Source organism: Mycena indigotica (assembly GCF_014461135.1).
Source record: "Mycena indigotica strain 171206Taipei chromosome Unknown Mind.scaff0008, whole genome shotgun sequence".
Classification (NCBI taxonomy): Eukaryota; Fungi; Basidiomycota; class Agaricomycetes; order Agaricales; family Mycenaceae; genus Mycena; species Mycena indigotica.
Window position 1 is genome coordinate 700,774 of NW_023503007.1, and position 26,066 is coordinate 726,839.

Below are 26,066 nucleotides of genomic sequence, written 5' to 3' on the forward strand. Positions count from 1 at the left end.
ATTTTCACTTTTTGGACTTATGTCTAGGGAAGGTCCAGGGATGTCCAGAAGGACCATAACTGCATTTTATCTCTTTGTAGCAGTTGGCACCAATGAATACAGCACATTTCATAGCCAATTTCCCAATTGGGAGAGTTTGGTGATGAGTGTTGTGGTGCCCTAGGCTGCTACCTGACTGCTAAGTGATGTGATGATGTGTGTGACTACGTGACATGGTCTCGTGCTATGATGCGCTGATCTCCCATCACAGTGTGATGCCAAAGAATGACATGTAAGCATGTCATCACCTCTTCTTTATCTTCTCTGCTATATGGGTCTTTTAGAGATGCTGAGCACAAATTAGTTCTCCGATAGGGCATAGTTACAAGAAAATTTGTAGAAATTGTGATGACAAATAATTTCCGTTTTGGGAAGTCATGTGGCCTAGTCATGCTTAGTCAATAGGGTAGGGAGGGTCTGCTGATGCTTGTTTCACTTTTTCGACCCGATGTCTAGGATTTTTCTTGTGCAGGCCCCTTGCCCCACTGTGTTCCGCCCTTCCCCATGGAGATCGCGCCTTTGACAGCCTGGTGTTTGCCACGCCGCTGGTCGGCCACCCACACTAAACAAACACCTCCCATGTGGGCAGGTGGACATAGGGAGGAGTCAGCTTACATGGTACTGGCAATGTAGTCCAATCACAATCACGGCATGTTGGAGTAGGAGGTTGGGTAGCGGCTATGCCACTCAGGTGCCGGGCCCATTGAGGAGAGTGGTGGCAGCAATGAGTCGGTGTTGGATGAATGATGAGGGAGAAGGGGCCGAGTGACAGTAGTCACAGACCGCGGGCACGGTGGGTGCATGTGATCTATTGCCCATTTCGGCAAACACATGATGTTGCTAAACATTTAAAAACTTGTGTTTGTAGACAGTCATATGTAAACTAATTTCCCATCAGTCACACAATCAGTGGTACCATATATGGCATTGTACTATTTTATTGGATTTATCAGTCATGCATAAAGTTGCTGGCAAGACCATCGTGTTTCGCCAGGTGGCAAGTTGCCACCTGGCAAGACCTGGCAAGATACACAAAGCATTGATTAGGTGGTGGCAAAACAGAACAATGCAATGTTGCTTTGACCAAGTGTAGATACTCAATATAAATATTTTCTAGTCCAGTGAATGCCCAGAATCTCCCTCTGAACGATGCCGCCAGCTGTACACCCATTCCTCACAAGCCACTTCACCCTTTTGGGCAAGAAAGACAACAATTCCAAGCGGAAAGAGTATGCCTGCAACCACTGCGAAACAATACTTGAGCACCGCGAGAATCGCGCTTTCAAGCACTTCACCACTGGCCTCTGCACTGGCTCACCACCTCCAGAGGTAGCCACCGAAGCATATGTGGCCATGGCCCAGAAGACTACAGGAAAGGGGAGCCGAAAACGAGGATGTCCCGAGGACGATGGTGACGAGGATCAGGAGACTGATGTCAATGTTGTCCGCAACTCGGACCAGCCTCCAGCGAAGAAGGCCAAAGTCACACTCACAAAAGGCAGCAACCTACTTGGCTATGTCGACACACCCATGAGTGCCACACAAGAAAATGCCGCAGGACGCAAGCTGCTTCGATACTTTATTCATTCAAATACTGCATTTCTTAATGCGGACAATATCTTTCTGGCGGATTTCACCAATGAGCTTCGTCCATCCTACAAGGTCCCTTCTCGTACGACAATGTCAACTCTCCTTCTCGATGCCGAGTATAGCGACACGCACCTCGAAATGGTAAAGGAATTGATGGATTGGAAGCGGAGCGGAACACTCCTCATTGATGGTTGGGAGGACGGATTACGCCGATCGCTGTATGGCACTGCTGTTGCTCGTGTTGGGGAACCCACCATCGTCATGGGATTGCACGATTTGACTGGCTGTCGTGGCAGTGCCGAGAAGATATTCGACGCTGCTGAGAAGTCAATGACGAGGATGGGCATCAAGAACGCCGGCTGCTTTTTAGCAGCAGTGACCGACAATCCCACCGTTATGAAGGCTTTTCGAAAGAAGCTTGAGACTAAATACAAATGGTTAATTGTGCGTAACATGTTGCTTGATTTGTTTCCGGAATTGTGCTCACCGTATACAGACGCTTGCGTGTTGGGCCCACGGTCTCAATACACTTATCGGCGAGATCTGCCGTTTTCCAGCCGCGAAAACGGAAATCCAAAAGGCAAATCGTGTTGTGACATTCTTCAATGGGTCGCATTACTGGGGCGGCCAGTTGAAGGCAGCCGCGCTCCTGGAAAACATCAGTCGGGGTCTGAAAAAGAATTGTGAATCACGCTGGTATGCGCTGATTCTGCTCTTGCTCAGCGTCTCCGCACATCGTATGCCACTCAACAACCTGACTTCACGGCCTGATGCTCGTGTCGCGACCAATGGGTTCTCCGCTGTCAATACCGACGTCGTTGCGATCATTCGAGACAAGGACGACCGGTTCTGGCCGATGGTCGGACAAACAATTCGTATCGCAAAGCCATTTGTTGATGCGATCGCGCATTGCGAGGGCCGAGGCGTGAATATTGCGGATTGCATGCTGCATTTCCTGGCAGCAGCACGTCAGCTCTCACTTCTCGAAGACGATCCGCAGGAGGAGCCTACCTTTCGCGCACATGCATATATGGTTGTCGACAAGCGGTTCAGGATGATGGCCACCCCCGTGCATCGCCTGGGCTTATTTCTCCATCCATTGTGTCGCAAACTTGCTGTACTCACCATTCCTGGGTTCACGTTCCGCGATATCAAGGAGACAGCACTAAAAATTGCAAAGAAAAAGTGGAAGTGGCCTCATGAGAAACTTCAGCTACTCTCGGAGGATATTGTCACGTACCATGCATGTGAGGAGCCATTTCAAAAAGACGACAGCGAGTGGGGCCAAACCACTGGCTTCAGAGGCTTCTGCAACACGTGTAACGACAGAGAACAGTGCCCCACTTGCTCAATCTGTGGAGGTCGAAGGATGGGAGAAGCCGCTGTGTGAGGCTGATGTCATTGACGATAACGAGGGGAATGCTGTCGATGCTGCTTTTTCCGAGCTCGAGGAGACATTACAGGAGGAGGACGAGGAGGACGAGCCTCTGGAGGGTGGTGATGACTCAGAGGAGGAGGAGGACCTGCCCGAGGTGTTGACCATGGGAGCTGCGAAGAAGGCGAGCGCAAAGAAGAAGGCGAAGAAGGTGATGTCATTGATGGCAGGCGAAATCTATGATTTTGCACTGGTCAAAAAGGCACTGGATAGTGTCGTTCCGCAAGCTACCATCCAAAAGATCAATGTGGTACACGATGGGGATAATTCTGACTCCGATGTAGATGAATTCTTGTAATAAATGGCATAAAAATCATGTTTATATAATCATATCACGTGATGATTCACCACTTGGCACAACATCTGGCAAGATGGCAAGATAATCTTGCCTGGCAAATAAATTTGTGAAATTGATTTGCCATGTGCACTACATGCATCACACCCCCCACTGATCCAACAAAAAATTTTGTCAACAGGGCTGATGAAATTGCCCGGCCAATGGCAACCCAGGCCAGAGTAGCCCTGCAGAGCTGCAGCCTTCATAAAACATTGTCAGTCACACTGTGGCTTTGGCACCGTGACCCTAGAGGTCACTCAATACAGCCAGCCTGAGTCTTGCATGTGGTATAAGACACACTGGGGTTTCAGCTAAAAAATGGTCCCCTAAGCAGGATTTATATATAAGACATATGTTAGCAATTGACGGCTGGGCATGCAATGAGGCACATACTTGATGTTGATCTGACAGATCGGGGCCAAAATGCCCGACTGGTTGCCAGGGTGGATGATGGGCGGTAATGGGTAACATGCCTCTGTACTTTGTCTAGAGTGCAAGGAGGACAAACTACAACTATCTACGGGTCGGCTCTCACGTAAGCCAGCAAGGAAGTGGGTTATCTTTAACAAAATAATGGTCCAAAACAATGGCCTTTTGTGCCGCTTTAATTGATATTCAATAAAAGCTGCAAAAATTGTATCTGATTTGTAAGAATTCAAGTTCCATATCATAGTATCAAATATCACATACATAATAACTACCCCATTCCAGACCATGTTTTGTAAACAATAAGTGCACATTATTCAAGCCCAAATATTTGTCAAAGAAATAGTGTCAAATTATGGCGGTCAAAGTGGGGAAATATTAATTTTACACACACTTTGTGAAAATTTCAGTCTTCTGCAACATTTTGAACAAAAAACTGTTTTCCGCAGCTTTATTTCCCAAAATTCTCAGAAAGTTGTGGATCACACCTATTCCCCAAATCCGCAAAACATTTTCAAAAGTACATATTTTCCGCAACACTTTTCGCGACTTTACCTCAGTACAATATTTTCCTCCAGAACTCCCCCCAGCAACTTGGGTGGCACTGTCAGCTCCGACCTGCTGGCAATGAGTGGTGGCTTTGTGCCAACTCAGCCAACCTCCTGCGCTACCCTTCCTCATTGGCCACAGCATTGCTACGAGTGGCTGTGATGGCAATTGATTGATTGCTAGCCTCACAGGTCCGCTGGCACGGTACTCACCGCCTATATCCCACTGGTACCATACCCATGTCTATGGCCCTGCTGACTCGCCGGCCGCACAGGCTCCGTTGTGAACATCGTGTTTGGTGGCACCCCTCTGATGCGCAGGGTCGATGGGGCGGGCTGTAAATGGGCCTGGTATGTAGTGGCTCTTGAAGGGACAACGACTTGACAGTGAACCCTCCAGCGGCGGAGGCAGTTTGCATATGTCTGGACCCCAGACCGGTGCCAAATTGGGGGGACATTGATGATGCCGGGCATGGTGGCGGGAACTTGAAGCAGATATTCAAGATAGAAAAATGTTGCGGGAAAAATGTTCTTTGAAAATATTTCGCAGATTTTAGAAATGGCTGTGATCCACAACTATTTGTCAAGTTTACAAAATAAACTTGCGGAAAAAGGTTTTTTGCTCAAGAAGTTGCAGAAAAGTGAATTTTTTACAAAGTGTGTGGAAATTTAATACTTCCCCACTTTGACTGCCATAGTCCCATTAAGTATTACCCCAATTTGTCATATATAATGGCAATTTGTCACTTATTTCTAACATATTAGGCACACTTTGGTGCTGGCCCAGACTTTTGATATATATGGTCTTATATATTTGGTGCATTTATTTTTTGAAATCATTGCCACAAAATTGTCAGCTGATATTAGCTCTGAGTTCAGTCCAATCTGATGACTTAATATATGCCCCAATTCTTTACAAATCAAGTCTATTTTCCTGGAGTTTTATTTATTATTGTTCCAAGTTGTGAAAATATGCATTTTTTTGTCCACTATTTCTCATAAATTAATCCTACTTCAGGGCCTATTTTTTGGCAACCGTGCTGGGCCGGGCCTCAGGCCTCAGGGCTTACTAGTAAGCCCGGCCCTGCAGAACAATACATAAGGCTGTGCTCGGTCCCGATCCCATCACTACCGACTATGACTCATCGTGGCATCTCTCTCACAGTGACCACGACCACATTACTCGCACTCGCAGTGTGCCCCCCCCTTCAACTCGATTCTTATGGCTCGGACGATCCAGAAAGTGAGCATGCCGCGCTTTGCAGCCAGACAATTGTGAACTTGATGTTCAGCCGCGTGTCATAACGGGCGGCAAAACCTGCGGCCGACGCGCGTTTTACACAGCCGCCCAGCGACGGAGGAACAGCATTCTTCAAGATGCGGCACTCGGTATTCTTGTTACATGTCCAGTTAAACTCGGTACATCATCATAATCAGGCATTTCCCGCCCATCCCTCCGACGCCTCGCCCGACGAGGCGGTGTCAAGCGTTCGACCCGCCTGATGTACGACGATTCTCGCGCGATGCTGCGAGCCTTCCTTCGCACAGTTGTGCACGATGCGGCGCTTTATGCAGGCCACGCGTATCGGTAAAAAAACAGATCCGTATATTCAACGTGACTCAAGGCTGATTCATTACCTTCAGCTCGACTGTTACACCGATGGACGTTCAGTACGCTCTGAAGAAGAGCAGGATGATGCTCTACACGTAGGAGACACGCTGTTATAACTTGTCTTCATTCGAATTAATGCTTAAGACAAATAGTTGTCAATATTAATGGTAGGCCTAAGCTTAATCGGTTGATTGATGGAATGATTCGGATAGAGGACTGACTCACAATGCTTGTTCGGGAGTACCGGCACCAAGACTCGGGAATCTATCGTCGGCTTGAACCAAAACCGATATCACCGTCACGGTCTGACTCTTATTCCACGTCCTCAAGCCGACAAATCACTTGCGGCCACGCCTCAAGACTTCCCGCAAATCTGTCAACAGCCCGAGCGCTGGCAGATCTGGATACCGAATCAGCATCAAGAAATAGCTATGTATGCCCAGAATAGTCCTTACACAGTTGTTGGCTGACTCCAAGATCGTGGTGCTGCCTACCAGCACTGGGAGATGTGCATTGTCGGCGGGAGGCGGCCCCGCACATGGACTCGTTGTGAGCCAGGTTGCACGCATCCTTGGGAGCTCTAACTCGCAGGACGCATATGCGCGTCGCGGCGTAAGTGAGACTCTTGAGTCAGTTGCTTCGTTATATTGCCGCGTCGAGCAGTAGGGAGGGGTCATCTAAACAACACCCCGTCGGAACTACCTCATAGGAACGACCCGTCGCGCGCAGGACTAGTGCCCTCTGCCAATTCTTGATCGCAGATACAAGGTGAAACGCAATGCGTTTCGATGACAGTGGAGGGAGGCAGGGAGGCGGGAATGGGAGTCAGCCTGGTGGCGAGCCGGCCGGCCCGCGCGAACGAAGCTATAAAATGCAGCTTGGGTTCCTGCTAAACGACAGACCCCCCGTCCCGCCTGCGATGTCCCACATGGCAGCGCAGGGCAGAGGGACACGGGCGTACATGGCTTGTCTGGCTTGTCGGAGAAGACACGTCAAAGTCAGTCCTTTTCGTCTGCATCCATTATGATTAATGCGGAGTGACTCACACACCCTTCACAGTGCCAGCCTACAGCGGAGGCAGGTGACCCGACGTGCGTGCGTTGCTCCAAGAAAGGGCTTGTCTGCGAGTACCTGGAGACCGCAGAGGAGGAGACACGTTATCCCCCCGCCCCAAAACCACGAGCGCGGCCGCCGATTCCAGGGCCGAGTCTGCAACTCGCCGATCCATATGCTGCGCACCAGAGTTCGCCTTCAGCGGGCAGAAGCAGAGGGTATTATGATACGGTTCTGCCTGGAGCAAGACTGCCTTCTGAGGCCGACCGAGCCGGCATGGGAGCCTACCCCGCAGAATACTTTCAGGGCATCCAGTACGCAGTGGCACCAACAGGGTACGATTATACCGGAAATGGAGGGTACTATCGGCCCTAGTGAGCCCATTGCATTGGTTCCGATTGACGAAAGCTTACCCGATGGTCCGCTAGTGCAGGATACACCGAATACTATGCCCAGCAGCCGCCAGTCCAGCCATAGTGAGTCTGTTACTCGTACTTTAGTGTAGTTCGCTCACACACATACTCCTAGCGGGTGTATCTGCAGGGCACCGCCTTGTCGGTGTGGCGCGGGGCAGACATGATTGGCGAGTTCGTCAGCAACTTGAATGCAGTATTAATGGGATGCGATTGCGTCGAAAATAGCGTACAATGGTTTTAATTCCTCGTCTTGATCTTTTGGAGGCATCCTCCTTGCTGTTGAGGCTGCTAATGAAACTAGAAGCTTGGATAGATAAAGAAGCGGAGGCTGGTGCTTTGCTACGCGTCACGGTGGACATGGCGGTTAAGAGAAAAGAAGCATTTGGCGGATATCTGATGACGTGGGCCACGTGGCACGGTTGATAGGGGCGACGCCGGCCGTTCGATCTCTTCTCAGGACAAATGCCCTGTTCATTTTGCAACGTTCCGGTGCGTATCCGAGTCCGCGGCACCCAATGGACATAGCCTTCGAGCCGTATTTCGAGTTATTCGGTCAGCTCTCAGCTCTGTTAACAGTCAACACTTCACTGAGATCAGGATTTAGATAGCAAACGGGAAAGAAATAAATCCGGCCCTTCACGCCAGGTATCCCACATCAAGTTTTGATTGCCCCTCCCACCATGCGACAATGACCGGGGTATACGGCTCCAGCACGAGCTTTTTCAGCCTGACGGCGTGAATTGTGCGGTCGGAGAACGGCGCCAGCGAGTGTAGTGGGCCGTCAAACCCGCCCGCGGAATACGGGTTGTGGATGCGACGCGCAAATCCGGCGTATGTCAGGCTTTTCCCGGTGGATCCGGCGAAGCCGCGCCGGACAAACCTGTGCGGGGTGCAGCGCCGCGTGATGTGGGTGAGGGGGGTGACATGGGGTTCGTCATCCCGGGCCGGCCGGAAGTGGAATCGCGCAAATGTGTATTCGGGATCGCGCGTGCCATCCTCGGCGGTGGCCATGTAGTCCATACCGCAGTACCACGAGAGGAGGTACGCGTTGCTATGCAAGACGGAGGCATGGACGGCGAGTTCAAGCTGCTTTTCCACTAGGCGCCGGTCGGTTGCGTAGAAGAATGTTTGCGTCAATGCATGCAGCGGCGCAGGTGACTGGGTCATATCATCCGCTGGAAGGCTAGCGGTAGTAAGGGAAGCGAGATCAGCTAGCGGTCGCCACAGGTCCGCAGGAAGCTTCGCGAGCGCATAGAAAATCAGGTGGATTTGGGTCCGGCTGTCGGCATCTTCATCTGGGTCAGCAAGCACGACTACGTGGCCAGGAAGAAACTGCACGGTCCTGGCGAAAAAATTGCCCCTCAGCAAACAGAACTGCCCTGCCTCCATATTGATGAGAACGAGCGCCCGTTGCACGCTCTGTTGTTGGATGAAGTTTGCCTCCAGCGCGACGAGCGGTGCATAAGCCGAGAGCACAAAATGCGGTCGGACAGCAACAAGAGGCGCCGGGATGGAGAGTTGGAGCGCCGGCTCGACGGCATTGGTTGCGAGGTCAATGACCAGAACCGTAAGGGAGGACCTGATCTGTCGTCAAGGTTGAGTGTCGAGAGAACACGGGAAACGCACTCCGGTGCCGCCTGCTCGAACATACATAATACAACCTCCTCCCTTTCATAGACCGGCAGGGCTACCGTAGCTGTGACAATCTTGTGGGCCCAGATACATTTCGCCCCAGACACATCCCAAAGCTCTTGTCGCCGATGGAATCGCTGAATCAGCACGTGCCGCCCCCCAGGCAGCGCCTCCACGCGCGAGAGGTCATGCTCAGCATCCAAAGGCACGCCTGTTGTAGTAGGAGTCAAGGGGAGAACAAAACGGTGGATGAACTCCTCAGTGGGCGGAGCAGTTGGAGACGACGGTGAAGACTGCCAGACAAGGGGACCAAGAACAACACGCTTGACGAGGGCAACGAGCTCGGGCGTAGAGTATTGATGCAGCATTACGTCGGGTGGGAGCGCAACAAGCCCGCGCCGCTTCAACGACGAGACGAGGGCGATCCAGAGTTGCTTCGACTGTGCTAGCCTGTGCAATGCGCGACAGACCTGGCGGATAGGGTCAGTTTGATAAGTACCGAGAGAGAGAATTACTTATTATGCACCATTCTGATTTGTACCACCGTATAAACGTCTGCGAAGCGAAGGACGTAGAGTAGGACGTCGGGGCCAAGGGTGAGGAGGCTCATGGTGGTGTGAGGCAAGAAGCTCGGCCATGTGCCACGTATCCGTCGGCGGCTGCTGCGACGACATGCTTGGACTGGATTCATGTGCTACAGTACCCCCTTTGAGGCAACGGCGCCGGCGAGTCACGGCAGCGAACATGGTTGGACGTCATGCCAGCCTGAGTGGGTCCGCCACAGTGGATGTATGACGGCGCAGCGGTGCGCAAAGACCGACGCCCGGGCCCAGCACCAGGTTGGCTGAGGGGCCGCAGGGTGGTCGTTGAGGAAAAGAACCTTCCGCAAAAACGTGTGACGATTGATAGGCGATAAATAGGCGAGCACCGCTTTCGGATCAAGCCGCGTGACGTAACTAACCTTCTTGTCTTCTTTCCCTCATCAGTCCCGCACCTGCGCGCTCGTCTCGTCACCAAGGCGGGGGCAGGTTTGAGCTGCCGCCCGCCGCGACGCCGAGTCAATACATGCAAGCGCTGTCTGGTATGGCTGGGCGCGTTGTCCTTGGTCAAAGTAGACATGACCTAGGCGAAGAACTGAAAAAAAAAACGCTACTATACGGCGGAGACAATCATGCGTCCAGCTCAAGAGAGAAGGAAGAGCTATGCATCTTTGGTGAGACAGCGCCCATCTCTCCGTCCGTTGCCTCTTCACGTTGTCCTCAGCAGATCCAGCACAACGAGAGGATAACAACGAGATGCTTCATACATGACTCTAGATATCGACACAATCCTTCATCTAAGCGTCTACCGTCTACTAGTATGTCGGTGCCGCGCGGCACCGGCAAGGGGGCTCCGTGCAAATGCAGCCGCTAGAACAATACATAAGCCGCTCTATCGCAACACAGCACAACGGACGCACTACGGCTGGGCAGGCTGCGACGGCGCATAAAATCCGGTGTACCCCGCACTTGTGGAACAGTTGGTAAGCCGTTTAGCACAGGAACAGATCTCACTACGGCTGATAGTATGCACCATTCCCAGCATAATCGTACCCTGTCGCTGTCATAGCATACTGGGTGCATTGAAAGTATTCTGCTGCGTAGTCCACGGCCGCTTCGGCAAACGGTCTTGCGCCACTGGCAGGCTGAACTCGAACCATATCATCGTGATACTGTCCGCTTCCGCCAGCCGCGGGCGAGCTGTTGTACGCAGCATATGGATCGACAAGGCTTACACCCTGGCCCTGAGTTTCCGGCTGCGCTCGCAAATCGTGGACAGGTGGATAGCGCGCTTCCTCCTCTTCAGTGTCCAAGTATTCGCACAAAAGCCCTTTCCTAGAGCAGCGGACACATGCTGGGTTGCCTGGACTCGCTGTCGGCTGGCACTAAAGGTCGTGTAAGTCACGCCGGCTTATGGATGCAAACACGAAGGACTGACCTTAACGTGTCGTCTTCGGCATCCCAGACACGCCATGTACGTCCGGTTCCCTTTAAACTTGCTCTGGGCTGCTGAAATCTGGGACATTGCGGGCTGGATTGGGTTGTTTGACCTCAGCAGGAGCCCCAGTCCCATTTTATACCCCCCTCCTAGGGCGGTCACCATGCTGCGACCTCGCTCATCGCGCTGCCCCCTCCGGCGCCATCAGATGGCATTGTACCAATTTCAACTCATATCTGCGATCAACAATCACTTCAGTTGTTCTCCTCCTGCGCGCGACGGGCAGTTCCTATTGGTTTGCCCTTCTCCTCTCGGTAGTGTAACTAGTGTTTGGATTTGCCCCTTGCACAAGAGCTGACTCGAGCGCGGTGTAGCGGTGGGGCGCATCCTCTCCACGCTGTGGGAAAGAGCGCTGCCCCGTATCCTCCCGAACGGTATATATCGTCCAACAGAAGGATGCCAGCACTGCAATGTCGGCGCTGGCTGCGAAGTCTGTAATTGGTCTGTAGAAGTTATTCCTGGAATGTTTATTTTCGAACTGATATATCTAGATCTGCCACTGTTCGGCTGTTCTGTTGGCGTGTCTTTTGGAAGCATGCAAACGTGGCATCACCCGCCGTATCTGTGGTTGCAAATCCTGGACGCAAGGGCGATACTTATCGACATTTGTCAGTACGTCCCCGATGGACTGCAAGCTGCCGGGGCCTGAGAAGGCCATATATGTGAGTCCTCTGGGATTCATAAACTTGAAGGCTCGCTTCAATATGCACAGGGTTTGAAAACTTCGAAAGTAACTATCTTCGTCGAATTGGCATTCATTCGATGGACATTCGCCCAATTTTTAAGTCTGTGATCAGAACCAGGGAGAGGCCACGTCGCCCCTCGTGTGGAGCATCATCCTGCCCCTCCGGACAGCGTACTTAACTTAGCTCTGGGCTGATAGATTAGCACCTCAGAAGTTAAAAACGAACGTCAAATTGCTAGGTCAGTGTATTATTCGCTGATAAGCTCCTTCTAGCAACGTGGAGGAAAGGTCCATTGGATTTTGTGTTGAGTGCAGTGTTTTGAGGCCATGTGCAGTATTTTAGTAAAGAGGTGTGCCGGCCTAATCTTGCATAGACTCCAGCCACTGGCAGAACGGGCGGTCGTGTGTCCAAACTCAAGCTGGGAGTGCTCAGTGTAGGCATGTAAATATACGGGTTTCGATGGCCCAAAACCGAATCCGGCACCGATTTAATTTCCACCTAGCTCAGGGTTTGTTTTTAAGTATCCCTTGGCTCTCCTTGGCTTCGCGCCGGAAGTAATCGGAAGCGTGTGCCTTGACGACCAGACGCCATCAGTCTTCTCCGCCGATCATCGTCAAGTTTCGGCGTGTGACGTGTTTTCCCGTTTTTTCTCCTCCTCCCTTGTCGAATGCCGCCACACCCCACGATTTACCCCCACCACCACCCGACCGCGACCGCCCCGACGAGGAGACTTATGACCACACGCGCTCAACAAGCAAATCCACAGACAAGCTATGCACGACCACGACCCAGGTGCGCTTTCCCCCCCCTTTCCCCCTTGTTTTCCTCCTTCATCCTGGTTTTCGATGGACCATTGGGACCCCGCTCTAGCATGGGGGCGGATGGACGTATGCACGATGGCCAGCGCTTGACTGGCCTGAGCGTCGTCATGCTGTTCCAAGCGCTGGTCATTGGAGGGCTTTGGCCATCTTCGCTGCGGTTATAAAGACCCTCCCCCCACCCTCTGTGTGCTCCTCTGAGCCACTTGTCATGTTCCTTAGCCGCACTCAGCCCTCGTTACTTGCCTCCTTCCCCTACTCCTCCCCGTCCCTCACACTTAGTCCGCTTACCGTCTACGCCCGCCATGCTTACTCGTCTACAGAACCTACCATTGACGAGATTGCGACCGAAAAAGACAACTGGGACGACGACTATGAATTCCACGGCGGCACGAAGAAGACCGAGATCAATCCACATGACGGACACCACGAGCAAAACAATAACAGACATTTCCCCGCCCAGTTAACAGAGGGAGCGGAGGAGAACTGGGACGACGACTTCGCGGCTGACGAAGACGAAGTAGAGGGCGAATCCGCCCCTATCCCTCCAACCACACTGTACCTTGCCCCCACCCCAATAACAACGCCGGACTCCCTTATCCACCCCTCCCGCCCGCAAAACCATCAACCCCGCGACCGCGATCGCACCCCACGCGCCAGCGAGATCCGTTTTCGGCGATCTGGGTCTACCATTCTTGCCCGTCATGCGCAACAACAAACACCGCCTACTTGGAGTGAATCCAGCGAAGACGAGCCCAACTTTCCCCCTCAGGAGACGACACCAACGACGGCAGTTGCTCGCACATACGCATCCCCAGTTCCCGCCCAACCTGTCCCTTCCCCATTCGTGACTGCGAAACAACCCACCGCGTTTTCACTCCCGACAACGACTCCTTCTCACTCAACCGCCGAACCCAGCAGCGAAAGCGAAGAGGCTGAAGACTGGGATGCCGACCTCGAGCGCGAGGAGGGGCAGCGCCAACGCCGGGCCCTATCCAGTCCAGGCCCCCACATCCGATTCCCGGCAGCAAGCTCTTCGCAAGTTGCGCTGCCTACACCGGGCTCGAGCGGGCTGCTGTCCCGCATCAGCGATGTTTTTGGAGGGAGCCCTGGCGGAATCAGGCGCAGGAAGAGTAACAGCGTGAGCTTTGTCGACGTTGGTGAGTGTTTTCGTAGGATTTCATGACTGGCCACTCACTATTAACTCTGCAGCCTACGCCGTTCCCCGCCCGCGCTCGCGATTAAGCCACCAACCAACCGGCTCCGAGTCCTCTTTTACTTCCCGTCATTCGTATGCGGCGCCGGCGACTGCAACTGCGACACCGCCCCTGGCGAAGGTCGTTGTGAAGAAGACCAGCTTGCGCTTCTTGGGCCTTGTCCCGCGCAAACGCTCCAACGACAACGAGACCACTCCGACTTCGAAAGCGGTCGCGAAACCGAAGGCCACGCCCAGCCCCAGCCCGCGGAGCAAAGGCTATGGTATCTTGGGTGTGGGCCGGCCATCTGGTGCCGGGGCCAGCGTCGACTCGTTTGGGAAAGAGAACGGTAAGAAGAAGACCGCGTTAGGGCGGAAACTGAGCTTGAAGCACCGAAGAGCGGCGAGTGGCGCTGTTGTCATCGAGCCGGAACCCGCCGCCGTTTCCTCCACCCCACCGTTGGCTGCTATTTCACCGGCGACTTCGACACCTTCGTTGGTGCTACCGACTAGTTCGACACCGGTACCGGTCATGTCGACGCAGACCAAGTCGCTCGGGCGGTCTTCTGCGCTTATCGGCGGTGGCCCGAGCCCCACCGGATCCAGACGAAGCTCTCTCCCCATTGGGCTGAAGATACCGGTGCGGATTACCCAAGCGCAGGAGGGGCTGAAGCGCGATTTGGGGATGGTGCGGGAGTTTGCGAATGTTGTCGAAGGTGTGTATCATCGTTGTTTTTCGCTTTGGGAGGCTGATTCATTGTGGTAGAATTGCAAGTCCTGCAGACAACATATGCCACGCTTATCGACAGCGTATCTGACAGCGTTAAGATCTCGCCAGACGAAGCAGAAGCTGACGACCGATCTCATCGATATAGTCGGCTCTCCAACTTCCCCCTTCTACCTCGGCGACGGTCCAGATCGAGGTCCACCACCAGTACCCGGCCCCCAATTCCTGCAGCGGTACGGCAACGCCGCGCGTTAGAGGGCATTCGGGAGCAGTACCGCGTTGTGTGGGAGTGTGCGACGCTACTCGTTGAGCTGGGCGGAAGTGGGGCTAATGAGGAAGAAGACGACAAGGACAACACGAAATCAAGGAATGGGAGCGACCTGAGCCAGCGGCAGTTGGTTCTGTTGAGGGAGATGATGCGGAGCCCGAGTGACGGGGAGCCGAAGCAGCCGGCGCAGGCGGGTGTTTGGAAGAGGGAGGCGATGGGCAGCAGGGTGACCTTTGCGTCGCTTGAGGTGTCGGAGTCGGGGGAGAGTGGGTCGGAGCCAGATGAGAAGAAGGGCGGGAGGCTGCGCATGAGTAGGATTCGGGCGATGCTCAAGGGACTGCGGAAGAAAACCATCCCCCTGGAAGAGGAATACGAGCATGTTGTGGCGCCGAACTTGGCACAAACGAGCTCTCTCAAGGCGACATCACCCACCCGCCGGCCTTCATTGGCCTCCATCTTCCGCTTCGGGCGAGCGCAGTCCCGCTCTCGTTCGCGGTCCCGGTCCCGGTCGCCATCTGCTCGGCGTGTAACCCCTGCCCCCGCGACTGCCAACAGGTCAACGACCTCGCTTCTTCTTCCGCGTGGCGAGCGCGCTGGGTCCCGTACACGGCTGTCTTTCGTCGAGGAGGGCGTGGCTGGTGATGATGAGCTACCAAGCGTGGCGATGACGATGACGCCGGAGAATATCCGGCCGCTGCTGGAGAGTGCGCGGGAGGTGCGGGTCCGGGCGGGGGAGTGTCTCGCTGTGTTGACGGCGCTTGCGGGGGAAGTGTAGGAGTCTGCTCACGTGCTTTCGAGCCAGGCTTGTTTGTACCAGTACAGTTGTAAAGATAGCAAAGTTCTATCACCAGTGCGTTCCGTTGCCACACGACAAACATGAATTGACCGAAGCCTGACAAGCAAGCGCCAGCGGCATTCCGAGTCCGCGCTCCTTTTTTAGACGCTGTCTCGCTAGGCTTGACACGTGGCACATAGCATCTTGTCTTTTGCCACCATGGGCTTCCTCGCGCTCGGCCCCGATGTCCTGCTTCGCATCCTCCGTGCAGCAGATGTGCATACAGTGGTTCAAACGGGGATGGTGCGTTGGGAGCCACTCATCTTGACGAGTTCTTACTACTGACCACATCCGGCAGGTCTGTCGCGCATTGCACGAGCTGGCGCGGTCGAAGCAGCTCTGGATCGCCCTTCTCTCTCGGCTAAAGCGCCGCGGGCTCGTCGCGCTCCCGCCCCATGCGACTCTCAGCCAATATTCAACGCATGAGCTTGTTGCGCTTGTTAAGCGTGTTGTACTTGGTCCCTTCGTCTGGCAGTCCCTTTCGTCGTCTCCGAACGGCTCGCAGGCAGAGGAGATTCTCCATCGCTTCCCCCTCCCTTTGAAACCCAGCACCCCTGGCACCTCTTCCGATCCCGACGCTACTCTCTCCCGCGCGGAGGCGCTACCTGGGGGGCGGCATGTCCTAATAGAGCGACATAATGAGCGACAAGAGCTTTGGGACGTCGCAGAGGCAAAGTGTATTTGGGACCATGACACCACAACAAAGATGGTAATGCTGCCGGTCTATGAAAGGGAGGAGATTGTCGTGTGCATGTTCGAGCGGGCAGTACCTGTGTGCGTTACACGCGTTATCATTGCGCCGGATAGCTGACGATATAGAGACAGGTCTTCCCTCGCCGTTGTGGTCATCGATCTTGCGACCAATACCGCAGCACCGGCACTCCGACTCTCCATCCCAGATTATGTCGTTGCTTTCCGCCCGCATTTTGTGCTCTCGGCCTACGCACCGCTCGTCGCACTGGAGACGAACTTCATCCAGCCACAGGGCCTGCGACGGGCGTTCATCATCATAGATATGAACACGAGCAAATTCTGCGTACTGAAGGGCTGTTTCGTCACAAGGACCGTCCAGTTTCTCCCCAGCCATGTCGCCGTCCTTGCTGACCCAGATGGAGGCGCCGAAACACCGACGCAAATTAATTTGATCTTCTATGCACTTGCAGACCTTACTGCAGACCTTTGGCTGCCACTTGTTGATCTCCCTTTACTTTCTCACGCCGACCTAGTCGCTCCGGACAATGTATACTCACCGGCACCGTTAAATTCATTAACGCAAACCTTTTTCTACGCGACCGACCGGCGCCTGATCGAGAAGCAACTGGAGCTAGTCGTCCACTCCTCCGTTCTGCACAGCAACACGTACCTCCTCTCATGGTACTGCGGCGGTCACTACATGGCTGCCGCTGAGGATGGCACGCGCGACCCCGAATACACCTTTGCGCGATACCACTTCCGGCCAGGCGTCAAACCCAGCGTCACACCCCTGACTAGTACGACGCGCCGCTTCGATCCGCACTGGTTCGCGCATCTTGGATTCGCCGGCTCGACTGGGGAGGGCCCGACATACGCCGGCTTCGCGCGCCGCATCCACAACCCGTATTCCGCGATCGGCTTTGACGGCCCGCTGAACTCGGCCGCGGCGCTGTCAGACCGCACGATTCGCGCCGTTGGGCTCAGGAAGCTCGCGATGGAGCCGTACACCCCGGTTGTTGTCGCATGGTGGGAGGAGGGTACGGAGCTCGATGTGGTTTATCTGGCCTGATCTAGTTATGGGAACAGTAGGTTGGCGGTGTTCAAAGACCAACGCCTTCAAGTTGATAGTACAGCTGCGTCTAGATTATGTCGTTGCGAGATCGACGATGAAATTGACAAGAATAAAATTAAATGATTTGATCACAACTCGCATTGCTAATTGAGGGTGATTGATGGGGTGACGTGGCTTCCTTCTCTCAAGCTCTCATGGCCGACAATGCCTGAACATCTCCGCCACCGTCATCGACTCGCAGCCGCATGCATCGCGGCCTTTTGAATCCTTCATGGGAACGGCGATTTCCTTTCAAGGACAAGGGCTATTCACTAGCTTTCCGAGTCTCCACGCTGCTGGATCCGCTGCACAGAAATCGACACGCTCGTGATGGTTGCGCGGTCTTTGTCCGTCATTAATCTCCGGAGAATAAGGACGGCGAATCGACTGGACAGGCTGACGGAACCGTTTCTGACATCCCTGGCGGCTGCTCGACTTTTTGTGGTACAACGCACCTGGTCGTTTAAAGCTCGCCGTCCCATGCTCGGTCGCAGCTGCAGACTGCATTATGACTTCTCCTATCGTTCCCCTCCATCATTCCGCATCCTCTCCCCCAAAATCAATCATACCCGCCGGCGGGGTCCCAGTTATGCAATTCCAAGTTGGCGGGAATGTCACCCAATCTACTCACTACCATAACGGCCGTACGTGTGTTGTGACCTAATAAACACAGTGTTGATCATGGTATAGCCAGCGGAATTGACCTCCTGCGACAGCATATTGTCCGAGATGCCATCCATTCTGCCTACCAGCTCTCTTCTACGTTGGTTTGCCTCCCGGGAACCCGAACAGCCGCATTGAATGGCTTGATGGAATGGGCGCACAACGAGGACGACGCAGAACTCTCTATTCTTTGGTTGACTGGCCCCGCTGGAGCGGGCAAATCGTCTGTTGCACGGACGTTCGCAGAGCAATGCAGCAATGCAGGGCTGCTCGGCGGATCTTATTTCTTTTCTGGGAAGGACAGCACTCGCGCAGCGTCTCTAGGTCTCTTCCCCACACTTGCATATCAGCTGGCAACCGTCTGGAATGCCTATTCGGTTGCTCTGGATGATGTTCTCCGTGAAGACAGCCTTATTTGCGACTGTGCACCCGGCCACCAGTTCCAACGACTCTTTCTCGATATTATCCTATCGCTTCCTCCACCAGCCCGCAATCCAATCTTGGTGATAGACGGGCTTGACAAATGTGAAACAAGTCGCGTGCAGACTGATCTTCTCGCGCTTCTCTGGCGTTCCATAGCCGACGGAGGACTGCCTCTGCGGCTATTCCTCTCTAGCAGTAATGATGCACATCTTGCCCGCATCCTCGACAGCCCACTCGCCCACAACATCGTCGATATCATGACACTGGGAGCTGAGGCAGAGTCTTACGGCGACATCCACCGCTACCTAAGCTATTCTTTCAATAGAATAAGGGGTCAGCTAATCGCAGGGGGTCTCCCGCTCGAGGAGGAGTGGATCTCCGAAACAACACTAGAGCAGCTTGTCGACAAGTCATCGGGCATGTTCATCCATGCTGCAGCCATCGTCCGCTTTTTGGATGATGAATTTTCACATCCAAGTGACCGCATCGAAGCTGTATTGGCCCTGGACCCACAGAGCACAGGAACTATTGATCAACTCTATACGCAGATTCTGTGTACACTGCCCAGTGATGCCGACATCATTGTTCCGAATCTTCTCTTCATCCTTCTGCACCCAAAATACCAGGTTGGACTGCAGCCTGAAGATGTCGACTGTATCCTTGGCCTCAGAACAGGCCGAACACGGCTACTCTTACGTGCAGTGAGCTCATTGCTCGACGTTCCTGAGCTCCACAATCCTCCTGTGGTTGACAAATATGTCGAACCTTTTCACACCTCCTTCCTTGACTTCCTCTCAGATCGTCGCCGATGTGGGCGGGACATATGGTGGCTCTCATTTCCCCCAACGGCACACAATGTTGCTGTGGCAATGATCAAATTCCTTGGTGCAGCACAGGGCACACAACATATTCTGTTGCGAAGGTGCATCTTCTGTTCCTCCATTGAGACATTCACTCAAGTTTATATACAGGACAATTTCTGCTTCCCTGGCCTCCCTCCTATCAGATTTAGAGCCAGATGACAAGATTATTGCCTCACTCAGCAACATCAATATTGAACAATCTCTTGCTGTCTACCCCTTTGCAACTAGATCCACAGCTGAGCAAAATCAACCCAATAATCACCAAACTCTCTGGAAAGCACCATTCTCCATTTTCTGGCCACAGTTCAGCAGGTACCCTGCCTCCATCCTTCAAACTTGGGACAACCAACTTTGGACTGCTTCACTAAGTCGTGCTCTGTTAGCACGCCGACTGCCCCTTGCCCAGAGTCCAAACACTTCATCCACTTGGGTCTGCCAGTATGATAATGCTTACTCCACAATCTTTCACAGGCATCCAGATACATTATTCTTCCTCCGGCTGCTTTCCCACTGTATACAGTTCCTCAAACAGTACCTTCCTTCTCCAGAAGAATGCTGGGGCTTCCTTGGCATTACACATAGCTGTCTTCTGCCATTCAAGGAAATCTATTCCAATGGCATAATTCCTAACATGGATGAAGCAATATCCCCAATTAACTTCCTTGTGGATGCAGCACGCTCTGGTGATTTGTATCTGCCTCCTGAACAGTTTGCAGCAGAAGTTATGACAGCATGGGCAAAGGCACTAGGTGAAGGCCGTGATTTGAGTTTGGATATGCTGCACTGGGTTCAGTATGTGGTGTTTACTTTGGGGCACTTGTTCTGATGAATCTTCATAGATTTGGGTTGCTTACAATCAGAGCAGTACCAGAAAGCACTGCTGTCTTGCAAGCTGTTCAGAACTTAGACCTTGCCCGCAATTGTCGCAATCATGTTATCGTTGACCGGATAGCCCATGAGATTATCCATCTCAAATTTCTGAAGCCTCTGGATATGGAAAACATTGTTGATTGGTGTCAGGTGATTCCCAAACATATAATATCTGATCTAAATTCACAAACTTCATAGAAACTGGGACCTGCAGGCTCAAGTGCCAAGTCGTTTTGGCAAGATCAAATTGAACAAGTCCAAGAATGTACAGGGGTCTCTGCATATATCAATGAAGCAGAGCAAGAAATAAGAGGAGTTGGGTTTATTACACATCTACCTTCAATAGGTATGGATTAATATTCAATGTCACCAGTATAATAAATATCCATCTTATAATGCTTGTTATCATGTGTGCAAGGGGAGCCGAATCACAAATATAAGGTCGGAAATTTTTTTCTGACCCTCTGGGGACCCTCCTCCTGCCATGATAGGGTAATGTGTCCCCACAATTAGCATCATGTGACCACTAATGGGATTAAAGTTGGCATTAAAATTTAATCTTTGCAAAACTTTTTTCTGGAACAAGATTTATGTATGTGTTTGTGTATATGTGTAGGTATATATGTACCTGGAACCTTCAAACTGTCACGGATAAGACCCGGCCCGTCCGCTCCGGCGCTGGTGTCGGGCCATCGCGGGCCCGTAACACGCAGCACGTGACGACGGGGAACATGCGCCCCAGTAGGAGGAACGCACACGTGGGAAGCACGTGACCGAGAACGACGCGTCGAGCCGTCGCCGAGCCCAACTCGACACCAGGGGACTGGGGAGGAGTGCTAGGAGGTCAGGAGTAGCGCCTGGCCCGCAAGGGATGTGCGATCGTCCCCTCTGCGGCCAGGAACGGGAGCGAGGAGGAGGAGGAGAGGCCAGGGTGTCCGATCACCCCCTTTGCGGGCCCGCGTATATAAGGCGCGATAGTGTACCCTGTACTCTATCGCTTAGATCGTCTAAAGAACTACCTTACTCCGTGCGAGGAGACGCTATCGACTCATCGGGCCCGACACGACCCGATTCGAACCTTCGACCACCGACTACGGCAAGGGACCGAGTTCACGGGCCCTTTCGGTTTCGATCTACCCCGCCCGCCGTACTTGCGGGCCCGACTATCCGTCTGTTCTGTTCCGGGCGCGCGTTCTTAGGAGAAGTCCTCGCACGGCCCGACCCGCAGTCTGACAGAATCTAAGCGATCCCCTTACGCCCGCACAACAGAACACACGAGGGGGCAGCACGAATTAATTGCAGAAGTACCAAAAGTGATACAAAAATAACAAAAAAAAAACACGAAAAACACCCGTCAGCTACGCCCGGCCCTTCCCCTTTCGACCCGCCGCAGGACCCGACGGAGGTGGACGTCGCGACCCCGACCCAGGCCGAGTACCCCCAGGAACGGGGCTTGAGCGACCGGCCTGGCGACGGTCCGCAGCGGCCCTTTGCTCCCACAAGTCCAACCGGGTTGACCCTGAGTCGTCGACGGCCCCGAAGACGTCTCGCACCCGAGTGTACAACTCCACCATTTGGGCCGCAGAGAACCAGTGCCCCAGGTAATCCATCAGTTCGAAATCCGCCGGCTGCATCAACATGTGAGTCTCGGACCAGAGTGAACGCAGGACGCCGGTGGACAGCGGGCTATCCTGGGGCCGGGTCAGTAACTGATGCAACAGCATCACCCCTACGGCGGAAAACCGGCACGACTGGACCACATCCGGGTCGTCCAACAACCGGTGCGCCTCGGTGGTGGCCCGAACCGGCGACGGCTCGCCGAACCAAAGCGTCACGTCCGGGTAACCCTCCGGGCGGAAAGACATGTCCCCCATCGCCGAGGGGCCCGCACGGCCGGAACTGGTTCCAGCTTCGGGACGGCCCGCGTCCCTACGCGGCCCGGTGGGTGGGGGGCGGATCGGGGTGACCGGTGCGGAACGAGGGGGCGCGGGAGATCGCGCGCGAGGAGGGGGCGCTGGCCGACGGACCGGGGAGGCCGATCGCCGAGGGGGAGGAGAGCGGGAGCGCCGACGCGACGGCCCAGTTCGGGGACCCCGCGACCGAGCCCGGGGGCGTCGCGGAGACGGTTGGCGGCCCGCGTGCCGGTTCAGAACGTTGGGACGGGAAGAGTGCCCCTTGTCCTCCGAACGACGCCGATGTTGCGCCCGCAAGGTATTAGAGTGAGGCAGAAAACGGAAGCAGAAGCGCCGGTAGAGGAAATTCTCCGACACCGCTTGAAGGTCCGCGAACCGCGAATCCATCTCCAACAGAGCATACACGCCCTCCTCGTCCGTGCACTCCCAGAACTCGAAACGCCATGGGGGACGCGCGCAAATCCTTGGCCTCGTAAGCGGCCGCAAACGGGCCCCATGAATTGCAACGGCGGTGTGAGCGGCTACACCAGTCACAAGCCCGCCGGACGTTGGCCGGGAGTTTAGAAGCGAGGTCGCCGGGCTGGCCCCAGACGGTACAAAGCCGCCCCGTCTGCACGCAAAAAGAACAACGAGGCGTGATAGTCCGAACCACTTCGCCGAGGCGGCGCAACGGCTCCCCCGGGAAACGTTCGGTCGCGCCCGTGCGACTCAAGGCCGGGGCAGAGGGCACGTAGCCGTCCGTGTCCTCCACCATAAGCCGCGACACCCGGTTCGACAGGAAGGTGCGGGGGGGCAGAACGGCTGGGGACCACTGGGATCGGCGGATCATCGTCCGAAATCTCGATCACGGACGCCTCGCGGATCGGAACGGGAGGGCCGGGTAGCATTTCCAACCCGGGCGACGACGCACGTGAAGGGCCCATCGATACATCGTCGGAGTCGTCGGCATCGAGCATGATGACTTCGGGGGCCACCGGCAAGGAGCGGGGACGGAAGGACAGAACCGGGGACCAGACGCCGCCCTCGGGCAAACCTACCGGGGCCCGATGCCGGATCACCCCCGGCCCGGGTGGCAGTAGCCCGGCACCAACCACAGACTCCAACTCCTCAACGACTGACGGATCCGGGAAAACCATTTCGGGAGCGTCCTGACGAATGACCAGGGGCGGGGAAGGCTCCGTGCCAGGATCCAACCACTCCGCCCAACGCTCCGCCACACCCAGGAAAGAGAATGTGGTCCCTAATTCCGCCTCTTGGAGGTTACGGGCTCCCTCAAAGGTCGCCGCCGGCGTGAGGGTCGGGACCCTCCCAGAATCGCACCCCAAACTCCAGTACCGGGTCCCAAGCGAAGTAGTGAGGAACGAGCAAAGGGCGGGGCTGTTGCAAATGATGAAGGAGCAACTCGGCACGGGGACGGGACGAGGAGGGGAATACGCGACCCACACAGTCGAGAGCCAGGTCCCAGAGACCACGGGACAGGAAGACCGGGAGGCCCGCCAACGATAACGAGAACACAAAGCAAAGGACCTCGCGCTGCCAAGGGGGTTAGTGAACGCGAAGAGGGAGCAGCGGCCGATTACGCACGAGGATTGGCCACAAATCCTCAAACGCCTCTCGATCCGCCCCGTCTTCCTCACACGGCGCCAGGGCAACGACAAACTGGCGCGCGAGACCGCCCAAGTATTCGCGTAAGTCGGAAGGGCCACCCGACCCGCAACCAGGGAAATTCCACCGACACGACGACTCGTAAGCATCGAATAGAACGCCAAAGAAACGGTCCCGAGGACCGAACACGGACGGGCGCCAGAGGGCAGCCGCCATGGCTGCGTCAAACGAGGCCTGAAGCCAATCCCAGAGACTGGTACTGGGAGGGCAAACGAGAGGGGGGCGATGAAGACGGGAGAAGCGATAAGCAGGATCCCAGAAGTACCCGCGCGAAAAGCGGGGGGGACGGGAGTGGTGGAGGCGCGGACGACGCGTGAAGTGGGTCCGGACGAAGACACGCGAAAGGTCGACCCCATGCATGGGGAGGCGGATGACCTGGCGAGCGGGAAGGTCCGCCAAATCAACGAGGCCAGACTGTTGGACGGGGTACGAAGAATGGTTGGGGTCGCTGGTCGGGGCAAACGACGGGAAGGCTAGGGCATCCAGAAAAAGAAAGTGCTCGAGGAGGAAACCAGGCGCTACCCGTAACGGCGGGACTGCGCTGGAGTACGGCGGCAATGTTTCGTCGATAAAGGAATAGTGGGGGGCCATGACGGGGAGACGACGAAAAACGAAGGGGAAAGGAGAATCGACGCAGCCTATATATGGCCCGAAACAGGGAATATTCCATATGGAAACCCTCGCAAAAAGGAGAGCGAAGTGAGACGCCCCGAGGACGCCCGAAATAGCAAGAAGAGGACAAAGGACGCGAAATATATTGTCAACACGAAACGCTATACCGCACGTGACCGCGGTGAAACACTTGATGGACAGGAAGAATCGATCTGCGGACGCCACGAGGCGACAGAAGCCGCGGGAGATTAAAATGCGCAGCCGAAGCTTAGCTTAAGCTTATGGGCTGGATGGAATTTGCGATTGGAAGGACGAGCTAGAGTCAAAATTAAACCCGAGAAACCAGGGCGACCGAGCCACGCCGACTCGAGACGAGTCGTTCCTAGGGAGGGGGTGATGTCACGGATAAGACCCGGCCCGTCCGCTCCGGCGCTGGTGTCGGGCCATCGCGGGCCCGTAACACGCAGCACGTGACGACGGGGAACATGCGCCCCAGTAGGAGGAACGCACACGTGGGAAGCACGTGACCGAGAACGACGCGTCGAGCCGTCGCCGAGCCCAACTTCGACACCAGGGGACTGGGGAGGAGTGCTAGGAGGTCAGGAGTAGCGCCTGGCCCGCAAGGGATGTGCGATCGTCCCCTCTGCGGCCAGGAACGGGAGCGAGGAGGAGGAGGAGAGGCCAGGGTGTCCGATCACCCCCTTTGCGGGCCAGCGTATATAAAGGCGCGATAGTGTACCCTGTACTCTATCGCTTAGATCGTCTAAAGAACTACCTTACTCCGTGCGAGGAGACGCTATCGACTCATCGGGCCCGACACGACCCGATTCGAACCTTCGACCACCGACTCACGGCAAGGGACCGAGTTCACGGGCCCTTTCGGTTTCGATCTACCCCGCCCGCCGTACTTGCGGGCCCGACTATCCGTCTGTTCTGTTCCGGGCGCGCGTTCTTAGGAGAAGTCCTCGCACGGCCCGACCCACTCGTCAGAACGTGAGGAGCGGGGGGCCTCGAGCTTGACCTTGAACCTTAAGAAGTTGCCGGGCCGCTAGTGCGACGGGCTCCTCCAGGTCAGGCTCACCGGAGAGGGCATCACGGATGTCACGGAGGAGTTCAGAGCCGGGACCGGAAACGGAAACACCCGAGGCGCGCGGACGTGGAAGAGTTCAGGCCGCAGAAGGACGACGCCGGAGTTGTCGGAATCGACTCCGTGGTCGGGTCTCCGGGAGAGGGCGTCAGGCCGACCCATATCGCGGCCAGGCTTGTGGTGCAGCGTGAAGTCGAACCGGGAGAGGTAGAGGGACCAGCGGGCCTGTCTCCGGTTGAGGTGCTGCGTCTTCCTGAAGTACTCCAGATTCTTATGGTCAGTCCAGATCTCGACGGGATCGCGGCGCCCTCGAGGAAGTGTCTATACTCCTCGAGTGCGCGGATGATCGCGAGCATCTCCTTGTCGTGGATTTCGTAGTTGCGCTGGACATCATTTAAGCTTTTGGAATAGAATGCTACAGGGTGCCACTTCCCGTCCGGGGCGGATTGTGAAAGAACCGCCCCGTCGCATAATCAGAGCTGTCCGCCTCAAGTCGGAAAGGCCGTGCGTCG

General features: G+C 54.9%; 6 protein-coding genes across 6 annotated transcripts; 5 read left to right on the forward strand and 1 right to left on the reverse strand.

The window, feature by feature from the left end:
* Positions 1-1,188: 1,188 nt before the first annotated feature.
* On the forward strand, positions 1,189-3,362 carry MIND_00912100 (DUF659 domain-containing protein; the record flags this gene model as incomplete). The annotated part of the gene is made up of 3 exons (XM_037365758.1): positions 1,189-2,073; positions 2,126-2,907; positions 2,966-3,362. 3 exons carry the CDS (start codon positions 1,189-1,191, stop codon positions 3,360-3,362), a joined length of 2,064 nt encoding a protein of 687 aa, XP_037217170.1.
* Positions 3,363-5,597: 2,235 nt separating this feature from the next.
* On the forward strand, positions 5,598-6,086 carry MIND_00912200 (histone H3-like protein; the record flags this gene model as incomplete). The annotated part of the gene is made up of 4 exons (XM_037365759.1): positions 5,598-5,618; positions 5,668-5,764; positions 5,813-5,963; positions 6,020-6,086. 4 exons carry the CDS (start codon positions 5,598-5,600, stop codon positions 6,084-6,086), a joined length of 336 nt encoding a protein of 111 aa, XP_037217171.1.
* A 2,006-nt stretch (positions 6,087-8,092) lies between these two features.
* MIND_00912300 (uncharacterized protein) lies at positions 8,093-9,779 on the reverse strand (the record flags this gene model as incomplete). Its single annotated transcript, XM_037365760.1, has 3 exons — positions 8,093-9,035; positions 9,083-9,558; positions 9,615-9,779. 3 exons carry the CDS (start codon positions 9,777-9,779, stop codon positions 8,093-8,095), a joined length of 1,584 nt encoding a protein of 527 aa, XP_037217172.1.
* Positions 9,780-12,584: 2,805 nt separating this feature from the next.
* MIND_00912400 (uncharacterized protein) lies at positions 12,585-15,594 on the forward strand (the record flags this gene model as incomplete). The annotated part of the gene is made up of 4 exons (XM_037365761.1): positions 12,585-12,603; positions 12,953-13,789; positions 13,842-14,540; positions 14,591-15,594. The coding sequence occupies 4 exons, from the start codon at positions 12,585-12,587 to the stop codon at positions 15,592-15,594; spliced, it is 2,559 nt and encodes an 852-aa protein (XP_037217173.1).
* A 219-nt stretch (positions 15,595-15,813) lies between these two features.
* On the forward strand, positions 15,814-17,416 carry MIND_00912500 (uncharacterized protein; the record flags this gene model as incomplete). Its single annotated transcript, XM_037365762.1, has 3 exons — positions 15,814-15,897; positions 15,953-16,428; positions 16,480-17,416. 3 exons carry the CDS (start codon positions 15,814-15,816, stop codon positions 17,414-17,416), a joined length of 1,497 nt encoding a protein of 498 aa, XP_037217174.1.
* A 550-nt stretch (positions 17,417-17,966) lies between these two features.
* Positions 17,967-20,233, forward strand: MIND_00912600 (uncharacterized protein; the record flags this gene model as incomplete). Its single annotated transcript, XM_037365763.1, has 3 exons — positions 17,967-18,102; positions 18,149-19,466; positions 19,516-20,233. The coding sequence occupies 3 exons, from the start codon at positions 17,967-17,969 to the stop codon at positions 20,231-20,233; spliced, it is 2,172 nt and encodes a 723-aa protein (XP_037217175.1).
* Between the last annotated feature and the right edge of the window lie 5,833 nt (positions 20,234-26,066).